Raw genomic sequence first — 13,445 nt, 5'->3', positions numbered from 1 at the left:
GTAATTTCGATTAACTTTTCTGTAAATAGAACAGCACCATCGTCAATATTCATATTATTAAAAAAATTCCAATTTGTATTTGATATACAGTTATTTAAACTATTAAAATCAGCTTTATTGTATAACCAGACTTTTCTTTTTATTGTTTTATGACATCTTAAAGGAGATTTTAAAAATATATTTGTTGCTTTATGGTCGCTAATGTTAGAAGGAACTGGTAACACGTCACTGTGTAAACATATTAAACCATCAGATATGAGTATAGGGTCTATAAGTGTAGATGTTGAATTTGTTACTCTAGTTGGTGACGAAATAACATTTGTAAGATTGTATAAAAGCATGATTTGTTTAAGATAGGTATTGTCTATTAGTTGGTTCTCATTTATGTCACCTACAATTGCTATGTTTTCATATTTATCTAAAGCATTGTCAATCATTATTCCAAAATCATTCCAGAAAGCTACGGGTTTGCTGGGAGCTCTATATACACAACAAAGTAAAAAGGAAATTTGCACGAAACTTAAATTTCTAAACATATTGCGTCAACAGAATGCATTTCATACTCTACTTTTCTACATGAAAGTAAATTTTCAGATACATAAATCAAAATTCCACTAGAATGAGCAGTTACATCTCTACGATAAACACAAGTGTGTGAACTCTCTAGTAATAACTCATTGGTTCCTATACTGTCTGTAAGGTGTGTTTCAGTAAAACAAAGAATATCGTAGTCTAACAAGTTTTCCTTTATAAAATCAAGTTTGTTTCTAATAGACCTAATGTTAAGATGTAAAATTGATATGCTTGATTCATCAGAAGTTTGAACTAGAGGACCCGGATTCGTTTCAACGTCTCCTGAATTTATCAATAATATCATTAATAAAAATACAAATTCTAGATTTAAGACGCATGTTAAAATTTTCCGTAAAAACATACTGAAATATAACTTGAGAGTAATAAGTAAAGCAAAAAAATTTTCAGTCGAAATATCAGGGAATAATTGAGATAAATATAATTCATTCTTATGAAGCTTTTGAATTCTACAGTTAAAAAGTCCAATGCTCGCTCTGTATGAAGCTAAATCGTTACCCATTAGGTAATAAAACTAAGCATAGGTTTTGAACATGCGACCATGGACTACAAGTAACAGCACAAACATATATAATATAATAGTCTACAATAGACAAGACAAGAAAAAAAAGAAGCATCGAACTTAAAAACAGTACAATATGAAAAAATATAACTAAACAAACAGAAAACAAATACGGAAGAAAAAAAAGAAACATAATATTTAAATGAAAAAATATAGAGCATGTGTTTGGGGAACAATATAAATGGAATGTTGAAAAAAAAGAAAAAAATGTTACGCTATAGTGCAGATGAATATCAGTAGTAAAAAATGTGGCATAAGATATTATTTAATCTGCATTTGGTCTTCAGTTTGATGTCAACATACTAACACGTTAGGTGTTATAATGGAAGATCATTTCATGACTAATTTATACATATTAACAACATTTTGTTAAGAAACAAACATTTTGCTTGTGTAATGTGTTACCTGAATGTTATTATTTGTTTCTGAACAATGAGCAATAGAAAAACATTTTTTATAATGATGATATTACAGATTATTTACAGTTTCCTCATTTCTGAAAATAAGCCCTTCTAATGGCAAAGTCTTAGTTCAGAAATATATCCATAACTCATAAACCACACGGTAAATTTTATTTAAATTTTGCATACAGGTGACCTTGAAGACATATAACTGTCCTATGTTGTCAATTTTACAGTTCCTTATGGTGCCCATTACCCATGGTCTACCTTAAAACTAAACTAACCGAGCCTACAACATTTTCAATTTTGTCTTGTTGGACTTTCTTTAGAGATTCTTATTTTCTCTATTTTACAGAATACATCTACGCAACCTCTCCCAATGCCCTTACAACCACCAGTCACAATAGCAACTTTATCCTGAAACCGTAAATTTGAAGCCATTTAAATTTGTTTTCAAGCTAACAGTTATAAAACTAGAAATTGTTTTGCGATATCTTGTCAGACAATATCAATGTTTAATTTTATGTAATACAATACGTGATTTCGAATATTAACAGCACTGTTACATGTTATGTTTTAAAGATCAAATGTTCACGATCCAGCCGCACCTTAAATGTGCAGTTACAGTACTTGCACAGCGCATAATGAAAATCACTATACAATGTCACGAGAGCCTACACATGTATTTACAATTCAGTTTGTTTAAGCTAAAATCTTTAATGCACATTTTTATCGTAAGATTAAAAATTATAAAATGAGTACGTCCATTATCCAGACCAATTGTCCGTTATCTTGGTTTTCTAAGTGCTACAAATCCGCAGCGAAACAATGTCCCGTTTTGTACAATGACAATTATTGTAATACAGTATAGCGCATAAAGAAATCACTGTCCAATGTCATGAGTACTGAACAATTCAATAGATTCTTTCATGAATAGTTGTTTATCGTAAGATTAACAATTATAAAAAGAGCGGGTCCATTATCCAGACCAATTGTCCGTTCTCAGTGCTACAAATCCGCAGCGCAACAATGTCCCGTTTTTCGATGGTACAGCTTAATAATGCTTGAAAGATTTGATATTAGAATCTGTAATTCTTTATAAAATAAATGACCCCCGCAACAAGAACCAATTGTTACCCCGGGGGTATTATATTTGTAACATTTTTAACCTTCCTTAACGGACATGATGTGTACTTCTTGACCTTTAACCAACCATGACCACGCATATTATAAGCACATAATCTCATGATAGTAATTATTGGTGGCAAGTTAGTTGTGTTATAATGGTGATCATTTCTGCCAAGTTATCTTAAAAACATTGCAGCGGTTTAAATGTTATGGAGCGGACACGAATTGAGATTTTTTAATACTTGATCTTTAAGTGTTACCTTGACCTTCGGGGTAGCAACTAAATAATTGCGCTTTGCACATCGTCTCATAATGGTGAGTACTTATGCCAAGTTATTTCAAAACAGTTTCAGCGATTTAAATGTTCTGGAGCGGACACGAAATGTAAAGTTTTTAACACTTGACCTTCAATTGTGACGTTGACCTTGGAGGAAGCAAACCAATTGTTGAGCTCTTCATATCGTCTCACAATGGTGATCACTTGCGCCAAGTTATCTAAAAAATATTAAGCAGTTTAAAAGTTATAGAGCGGACACGAAAGTGTTACGGACAGACGGATATGCCAACATTGGGTTCTATGTGCTTTTTCTTTGATCTTTATGTGGTACTTTTCCACATAAACAAGTAAAATTATCACATGAACCAGTCAGTTTATGGGATTTCCTTCCTTTTAAAATTATGAACGAAATGAAGCTCATAGACCTTAAGATGTTTGCACGGACGGACGGACGACGAACGGACAGAAGGACGGACTGACAGACGGGGCATTTCTGATAAAGAAAAAAAGATCTTTGTTTCTTTTTGAGTAAACGTTTAACACTTCAAGTTCTACCAACTTGACTAAATAGTGCAAAAATAGCAGGAATTAATATTGACACACAATAAGCGAGAAAGGAAATGACAAAGGCTGTTATTATGCGGTAATTCAATTTAGTATCTTAATTCTATTTTTAACAAACTGCTTGCTAAGGTATTGTAATATATGTATAACATGGCCCATTTCGAAAATGTTACGTCTTGATTTATGTCACAATAATACACGTTACATTCCAACATAGCATTATCTTTAGTAGGTTAATTTTTTTTGTAGAGGTCCATTTGGCGATTTAGGTTCTTGGTATTTAATGTATTTTCCTAAATAAACTTTTGTTAAGTAAATGACACCCGGAGTGGAGCCAATTTAGACTCGATGGGAATGGTTTATATGATTTTTGTAGGAGATAACAAGGTGATGCCAAATATCTAAGTTCGGGCATTGTAATTTCCGAGAAGAGGATTTTCAAAGATTCCATTTTATAGTCAATTTTAAGCTCCTGTGACCTACTTATGGATCATACTGGAACCATCTATATAACTGTTGTAGAGAACAACCTAAGTATTATTTGGTCAAAATCCATCAAGTAGTTTAAAAGAGATTTTGTTTACAATGACGCGTTGCTATTGAACAAATGTTTTGTAAAAAATGCATATAAATAAATTCTCTAAAAAAAAAAAACAACATACATCATTAAAGATAGGTTTTTATTTGTTTGGGTCGTCAGACCAAACAAATAATGGTAGCGAAATTTCAGAGTCTAATGTTCTTAATTGCAAATGCCGAAAGTAGTCCACTTTTTTGAAGCGGTTACTTCCCTTTTGTATGTACACTAAAGCCAAAAAATTCAGGGGAGATCACTGCGTAAAGATGGTCAAAGACAGGCGCATCAATTTTCAAGCAAAGTAATTCCCGAATGGTCGAAGATTTCTAATATTGTTTTCTGGTATTTTCTGATCGAAAATAACTAAATACAAAGCGGACATTCAATCTCTGACACAGAAGTTTATGACAAACCTAACAACAAGTAGTTCTCAAAACAGCTTAAAACTAGCGATTTAAAAGAAAGAAATATTTTATTTTGTTACAAGTATCCAACAAATTACAACGCATTTAAAGTTAAACAATAGCGTTGGCTTATAGAATTGTCAATAAATGCACAATCACAAATTACGCGGATGAATATGATTTTATCAATGAAAATACTATTTTTAGCCATGTAGATTACCGAATACTACACAAACCGAGTAGTGGAATATATAGATTCTACATGTCGGACTGTTTGGGCGAGAGGATTTTCGCTAAAATATTTACTTCAATTTTAAACAACAGGTTTACCCTGAACAAAATACCTCGAAATAAATAAGGATTACCAGGTACGTATATTAACGTACCTGGGATTACAAACCTGAATGCAATGGAAGTTCTAAATTTAGAATGACTTGATATTATTCAGACGTTCTGTGTATAACTTCTCCGTGGTACAGTGGTAACGCGCTCGCTTTGTGAGTGAGAGGTCTCGAGTTCGAATCCCAGTCAAGGAAATTTTTTTTTTGTTAAATTCTTTTTTTAATTGTTTTTGTTAAGGAAGTAGCCATGATTTACAAGGATAAAGTGTGGCTGTCGTAAAAAAAGTACATAAATGATTTTTTGATGCAACTCTAGTTATTGATCGTGCCATGTGATGGAAAACAAGTAAGCAAACAAAATCAAGTTGTGGCTATTTCATTTTTATCCCATATCCCCTTTCTATACCAGCAGTACAACTAAGATCTTCACCGGTGGTAAAAGTTGCATCAGCTGCTAAAAATAGACATGCCATTCCGATCTCACGTGGATCTGCAAACCGTCCCAGAATCTGAAAATACAACAACAAAAATACTATTTATGTATGGTGGCTGATTTGTGCCATTCTTGTTTTCGCCCCACGACCCCGCCAAGCGAAAAGTCGAAAATTAACAAGTTAAAATAGTGGGGGCGCGGAGAGAAAACACGCTACTTTGCGATGGCACAGGGCGAAGTTTAAGAATTAAAACTTCGCCCCTCGGGGACGCGGAGCGAAATTTAAGAAATAAAACGGCGGGGTGCAGAGCGAAAACATGCTTAATAGCGCCCCCGCAATTTTACTTTTTAATCATCGACTTTTCGTTTAGCGGGGTCGCGGGACGAAAACACACTGAATAGCGGGGTCGCACGGCGAAGTTTACATTATTTAACATCGCCTCGCACCCTCGCTAATTAGCGTGTTTTCGGCCCGCGACCCCGCTGTTTTATTTCTTAATTCTCGCTCCGCGCCCCTGCGGGGCGAAGTTTTATTTGTTAAACTTTCCCTCGCGCCCTCTCTTATAAGCATGTTTTCGCTCCCCGCCCCCGCCATTTTAACTTGTTAATTCTCGAATTTTCGCTTGACGGGGTCGCTGGACGAAAACACATTAATTAGCGGGAGCGCGACAACATTTAGTTATTACACTTCGCCCCGCAAACCCGCTAATTAGCGTGTTTTGTCCCGCGACCCCGCCGTTTTATTTCTTAAATTTCGCTGCACCCCCGTGGAGTGAAGTATTTTTTAACTTCGCCCCGAGCCCTCAATAATTAGCGTGTTTTTCGCTCTGCGCCCCCGCCATTTTAACTTGAAAATTTTCGACTTTTCGCTTGGCGGGGTTGCGGGGCGAAAACACGAATGGCACAAATCAGCCACCATATTATTTTCCAGAACTTATTAAAAAAAAAGAAATCTTGAAATATTAAATTACTTTGGTTCATGCTTCGTCATAGAAAATACTCAATAGCAATTGAAACAGCCAACATTACATCCTACTGTCATACTGTTTTCTCATCACGTAACAGTTTTCATATCAATACATAGTAAGTAGGCTTTAGCATTTACAAACATTTATGACAAGAAAAAATTATTTTAAAAAATTTAGTCAAAAGAGTTATTAGTCCAAACATATTTTTCTTACTTACACTAATATCTTTTATTTGTTCCATCTGTCCTTTTTCTGCTGTTTTTGCCCATTCTTCGAATAAAGGTGTCCAAACACATCCAGGCGATATGCTTAAATATATACATTAAGAGTACAAAATGTTTTTTTCTAAAAACAAATCCACGATTTTGTCATTAATTATTGCACGTTTATACACAAAAATTGGAATATACGCAAACTTGACAATTTTACAAATGCAAAAAGCAAAATAACTCTTATAACATGAAAAACAGTAGTTTGTTCTACTGACTTTTAATGATGCTCATCCATTTCATATTATTCACGTTTGTTGATTTAAGCCAACACATAATTTAGCCGATTTTAGCAATCATGGTACACATTATCGTAATTCATTTAGTAACCTCTACTCACGAATTTACTCGAACACCATGCCTTCCCTCATCTGTTGCAAGAGCACGCGTCATTCCAACAATTCCACCCTACAAAAGTAACATTCTATACTTCACGCCACACAAAAAATATCCAATGAACCCCACACGTTGAACCACGTGGTATTTCAATAAATATATATATTGGATCACATGATATGATATGATATGATATGACAAGATAAGAAATGAAGGACATGACATGACATAGAAAAACAAATAACATAAAATAACATAATATACATAGTACAACATAACTTACGATATCTTGCTGTAACAAGTCAGCAATATATAATGTTGCATACCAAATAACATGACATATCAAGACAAATAACATAACATGTTTCTATTATGATTACATTAATATCATTACATACAATAAATTGTTTTTACAACACATGATATACATGTAGATCTGCTATAACAAATAATGTGACATACATTAGCGAAAAACATAACGTAATGTAACGTAACATAAAAATTGATATTATTATAACATATTACAACATTCCATGTAACATGATAGTAACAGGATAACAAAACATTACAAAACATGACCAATATTAATATTATGATAAAGAGCAAAAAAGCATATTATTACGTTCTTAACATTAGATAACATAACAAATAACACATAATTAAAACGCATTATAGTAAAAATAATATCAATATACCGTAACAGTAAAGGGAGTCTGGACTTTTCAAGATTATAATAATCAAAGGAACTCCATATAAAACGTAAAATTTGAAATTCTTGCATAGGTTATCTGATCCACACAAATCGGAAAAAAATATGCAAAATATTAATAAAGAAATTAACTCATAATAAGATAATAAGAACTCCACTTCTTATGCAATTCTTTGCTCGCATTGAGTTCAAAACCGATTAAACGCTTTTAATTTTCATGCCATTTTGCAGAACTAAACTAAAATTCTAGGACACAGAGCGAGGGAATGATCTGACATTTTATACACTGACCTTCATCTTTTGGTACACAAATCTCTGAAAAATATTACCAGTCCGGTTATGTCTGGAAACCCCGTTATAAACAATACTTAATTATAATATATATAAGAACTTAGAATACCATAAACGTTTTCAAGAAGGAAATAAGGTAACAGGTCATAATACCTTTGTAGCAACATACGTTACTGCGTCAGGTTGACCGACCGTGAAAGCTCCACTAGATATATTTACTACTGAACCCTTTGTCTTTCGAATATGTGGTAAAGCAAACTGAAAACAAACTATGGTCTTTTACGTAAATGGACGACTAATGTTTGCAAACATTTCAAAGATAAGTAGTTTATATAAATCAACTACAACTATTATTAATGTGTAAATTTTCTGCAAATGCTTTGAAAAAAATGTTATTATGAATAAACTTCTGCTAAAGATGAATGACAATTTCTTTTATATATTCATGTTCATGAATCAGACTATTGTTTTCATATTATTCGTGAAAATTACATTATATTTATAAAGAATCCCTACACAAATAAATGTAGGTAGATGATGAGTTTACCTTACAGGCGAGAAAATATCCTATAAGATTTAAGTCCAACAATTTTCGAAACTCCTCTGCCGAAAACCCATCTATAGTTCTTGCAGGTGGGTCTACGATAGAAAATAATAAAGGTTAACGAACAGTATTTTAGCATATCTAAGAATCAGACGTGACCTTATCCTTGAGTTTTAATTGCAATACTCACTATGTTCAATGTTTAGGGCAAACAGTGAGATTTCATGATTACTTTCGATAGAAGGATGCCCCATAATGTTCATTTGTGTAACATTTTACTGTTCACTTTTGATCTCCATTATTTTTATTGTAAGTTAAACTGTGTTTGATCTTTATAAAGATATCTTCTTTTAGCTATTTCAAATTGCAAAAACTGAATATGTTGCAAAAGCCGACTTGATACAGTATTCAAATGACAATATATTTCGATATTCTAGCCTAAAACTTTTACATCACCAAGTTATAAGCATTGCTAGCATAACATACATTTGTAATTTCAATATCTAATCCAGGCCACTTACAAGTCACATTTAAAAACTTTTTATATCGTTTCTTCGTTTTTTCGTAGGCAATAAACCAAAATTAAAAACTAGCGAAGAAAATGTTTTTGAACCTTGATGAGAGAAATCATAACTGACACACTTTTTGAAAGATAGAAAAATAGGTATCATGATCCTAATTTCTGATTCATGAAGAAACTGAAAGAAACGTCTCAAATAAACTTACGCCAACCAGCATTGTTAACTAGACAATCTATCTTCTGGAATTTTACAATCGTGGCTTCAACTGCTGCCTGATTTATGAAAGACAAGACAATTTTAATTTCAAATCCTTAGGCTAAAGAGCCAATGAGGACAAGCACAGCATAATATCATGATATACAATGATATGCTACATAATATACTAAACAATGCATTTATGAATATTAAAGTGAGTGGAGAAGGTCGCATGAAATAATTTTTAGTAAATACGTCTGCATAGAAACAATCACAGTATTCTTATACATTTAATAGCATTATCAATTATCATTGTTAACTAACTTAGTAACTTACTCCTAAAAATCACATTTTTAATTTGTACCATTTGCAGTTAATCGTGTGGGGTTGGGGGGGGGGGGGTAATCCCTTCGAAGTAATGAAAACAACAAAATTATATGAAAATTGCAGACTCCAAACTACAGAATCGATTGCTTGTAAAATAATTACTCGTATTAAAGTTTCACAGTTTGTTGATTCTTTGCATTTTGATGCAAATTGCTTGTCAAAACAATATTCCTTTCTCTCGTTTCATTGTTATATCTCTGCTTAAAATATAAATAACCCTTCCCGAGGTGACTGAGTTAAATTTGAATAATCTAATGAAACTTACTACTTGCAGATCTATATATGAGCCGGACAAAACCAACATAATGGGTTTGCGACCAGCATAGATCCAGACCAGCCTGCGCATCCGCGCAGTCTGATCAGGATCCATGCTGTTCGCTTACAAACCCTATTACAAGTAGGGAAACTCATAGCGAACAGCATGGATCCTGATCAGACTGCGCGGATGCGTAGGCTGGTCTGGATCCATGCTGGTCGCAAACTCATTATGTTGGTTTTGTCGTGACGCGGCTCATATGTTACCGCTCCGTGACATTTATGAAAGTAGTAGTGAACTTAAAACTGTTTACCTTTATTTGGTCTTCTTTTGTCATATCGCAGTGTATATAAAACACCTCACCAGGACCCTCGGGCTTCATTGTCTGTCCAACAGCATCTATTGAATGAAATGCAATCAATAATGGTATTTTCTTTTAACTTTTTTAACCGCGTTCATTATTACTCTAAACCATGACGCAGGGTTTAAGAGGGCCAGACCTTCCTTTTTTAGCATTGGAAAAAAGACATACGTAAATGGTGTTCAAATTGTAAAATTTTTATGTTAGATTATTTGGTTAATAATAAACTAAATTTCATAATAATTTTCAATAAAATCCGTTTTGGAATTTAAAATAAATGAAATATAGAAACGTTGAGATTTTTTTATCTTACCATCAATATCAAAAACGGCAACTTTGGCTCCATTTTCGACTGGAAAATAGAAATAAATAATATGGGACTGTCAATAAAGTAATATGAGATTATTATATATTGTTGAATACAATACAGATTTACACGACCGTAAATTTGTACTCGTCTTTAAGAATCAGTAATAGTATTCTAACCATTTTTACAGAACTTTGTTACAAGAACAGTATAGATTTGAAATGGACTTTTAGACTTGGAAAAACAAAAAATTAGGACTCGTTGGAGTTCTTGTATTTTAATATTGAAATTCTTCATTTTCAAAGGACACATTCAGTAGATTAAAGGTCAAGTGTTTTATCTGAAATTAACAGAAGAAAACATTCGTCTTGCGACAGGCGCATCTTAGGTATCTCTCAATAATCTTTCAATGATATGTACATAAAGAATGTCATTGACATACTGCCATGACCTTTTATATCCAGTATAGGATTTGCAAGGCCAAGCACGAAAGTTAATGCATGTAGTACAATATATCTAATGATCATATGGAAGACTCGGTCGTGGATCTATCCCGCGACTTTACAGGTATGTAATGAGATGGATGGTTAAACACCGCTGCAAAATGATATAATTTTTCTTTGATACTGATATATTTTTTCAGTAATGTTTAACGGGGTTTCCTCCACCAAGTTCCCTGAATAAACATTCAAAAACAGAAATAAATCCAACAAATAAGCCGCATGACAGATTAGTCTATCCTAATTTTTGGCGCAAACATGCAACCACTTAAACACAACCAGTAGTAAGTGGTACATGCTATCCCAAACACGCCTCATGTGGATTTAGGCGGCAATACAAAAGACATAACATTGATTAACTACGAAAGTCAATTTTTTCAAACAAATGAAAAACAAACAAAAAAATGTTTAAACAATACATGTCATCATTGAAATGTTTGTAGAATGGGAATGGGAATGAAACTGTCCGGCGATTTAAAAATTTTTTTCCCTATTCATCAGCATTTAACGCGATACCTCAATAAAATATGTTTCAGATCCATGAAATCTACGAACAAAGCAACTCCAAAAACATAATACATGCAACTAAAAAGCCAATTTCCAATGACCTTTTTTTCACTTGCTACTGTGTACGAGGAATGATTCAAAATACTGAAGACTGTTGCTGTTGCTTACATACAAACGAAGTCACATCACAGTTTGATTTATGTATAAATATTACATAGATTTTCTTTAGAAACAACAACATTTATAGTGTGGTGTCATCAGTATTTCTAGCTTAGAAATGTCATTGTCAGACTGGCTTGAAATCCATAAAATCATTAAGTTCTTCCAAAAAGAGGATTGATTCAACCAAAAGGAGAAAATACGGTGGTAAAGGAAACTTTTTTTGAAATAGAAATTCTGGTTTTCTGACGGCCAGGGCAGCCTAGAAGAAATTGTAAGGAAGACAAATTATGACGTGAAAAAGCGGCGTAAATTTGTGACGCGCTTCACAGACGCTCACGTAGATCAAAGTTCTTTCTGGTATTTCGTATTCATAAAAATAATATCACTTTTTAATTAAAAGGAATCTACATAAGACTGTACTGTGTGATGAACATTCATTGCGAATAGTTTGTTGTTTTTTTTTTTCATGAAATTTCTTATGAATTTCTTATCCATAAAATTATTTATGTAAGTTTGGATAAAATTATTGTCATGTATACAGCATATGTCAATTATTTCGTTTTCTCCTGCTATTGTTTCGGTTTCTTTTACTTATTATCCATATATAAGGAAATGTGGTTCTGGCCGCTTTAAGATCTACCTACAACTACTTATTTGTTAGTAAAAGTGTCGCATTGTATGACCAGCAATTGTTTACAGTCATTTTCAAATAATATATATATTCATCAGTCATCAGAGGGAGTGAAATTGATTTGAACAGATAGTCGTCTATAGTACACAATTGGCCTATTTATTAAACGGTGTCTTAATTAAACACACATATACACACGCACGGTACGCAAATGGTGCAAAGTCAACGGCGTTATGAAATGTACCACGGCGTGCACCCGGTATTCCATAGTGGCCATCATAATTCTTGTATGACCTGGTTATTTTTTTCTAATATATGTTATAAGAAAATGATGTACATATAACATCCTGTGAACGTTTCCTTCCTTGTTGATCTTTGTTATCATATTTCACATTCCAATTCACGATGGTGTCAGTTTTTATCTGATAGGTTTTATTAGTATTTAAAGTAAGAAAGTAAGTCTACGCTACTTTGGATCGCCCCTCGTTAGACGGTATGCATAGTCAGAATATGCAGTAATTATAAACCCCATGTGTATATTTGCTTTGATAAAACATGTGCTTTAAAAGTAAACTTACCGAATACATACAACGATATAGAATGTGTATCTTAGCACAAAAGATGACACATAATTATGCTAAAAGTAAACTTACCGAATACATCTACACAGCCTCTCCCTATGCCCTTACAACCACCAGTTACAATAGCCACTTTATCCTGAAACCGTAAATTTGAAGCCATTTTTTTTCAAGCTACCAGTTATAAACTACAAATTGTTTTGCGATATCTTGTCAGACAATATCAACGTTTAATTTTATGTAATACATTACACGATTTCGTTTATTTGCACCACTGTTACATGTTATCTTTAAAAGGTCACCTAAAATGTGCAGTGACAGTTATTGTAATACAGTCTATGTACACAGCGCATAATGAAATCACTATACAATGTCATGAAAGCCTACACATGTATATACAATTCAATTTGTTCTTTAATATAAATCTTTCATGCACAGTTGTTTATCGTATTATAAAATAATCATAAAATGAGTGCGTATCTGGTTTTCCCAGTGCTTATTGTTATAGCTGCATTTCATAAATTAATACACCTAACCTGTTTTGCTGAACAACATCCACCTTTGGATGAAACCTCGATAAAAGTACATGTAGATCCTCATTTTGCAGGATTGTCACATTAAGATCACTTTTTATTAAAATATTGT

General features: G+C 33.0%; 1 protein-coding gene across 1 annotated transcript; it reads right to left on the bottom strand.

Moving 5' to 3' along the window:
• Window positions 1-5,167: 5,167 nt before the first annotated feature.
• LOC132727712 (17-beta-hydroxysteroid dehydrogenase 14-like) lies at window positions 5,168-13,116 on the bottom strand. The gene is made up of 9 exons (XM_060713279.1): window positions 12,876-13,116; window positions 10,429-10,467; window positions 10,068-10,153; window positions 9,122-9,188; window positions 8,399-8,490; window positions 8,005-8,109; window positions 6,856-6,923; window positions 6,464-6,554; window positions 5,168-5,354 (listed from the first exon to the last, which is right to left on the bottom strand). The coding sequence occupies exons 1-9, from the start codon at window positions 12,961-12,963 to the stop codon at window positions 5,217-5,219; spliced, it is 774 nt and encodes a 257-aa protein (XP_060569262.1). The 5' UTR covers window positions 12,964-13,116; the 3' UTR covers window positions 5,168-5,216.
• Window positions 13,117-13,445: the final 329 nt, after the last annotated feature.

Source organism: Ruditapes philippinarum, unplaced genomic scaffold, assembly GCF_026571515.1.
Source record: "Ruditapes philippinarum isolate M1 unplaced genomic scaffold, ASM2657151v2 ctg8844_1_1_1_1, whole genome shotgun sequence".
Classification (NCBI taxonomy): Eukaryota; Metazoa; Mollusca; class Bivalvia; order Venerida; family Veneridae; genus Ruditapes; species Ruditapes philippinarum.
This window is presented reverse-complemented; position numbering and strand designations above follow the sequence as displayed.

Excerpts from the sequence above, each read along its gene's own strand:
- LOC132727712 (XM_060713279.1), bottom strand. The coding sequence starts at position 12,963 with ATGGCTTCAAATTTACGGTTTCAGGATAAAGTGGCTATTGTAACTGGT. Across the intron at positions 6,924-8,004 it reads TAACGTATGTTGCTACAAAG|GGTGGAATTGTTGGAATGAC; the intron begins GTATTATGACCT and ends TTACTTTTGTAG. Across the intron at positions 5,355-6,463 it reads AACAAATAAAAGATATTAGT|ATTCTGGGACGGTTTGCAGA; the intron begins GTAAGTAAGAAA and ends TTGTATTTTCAG.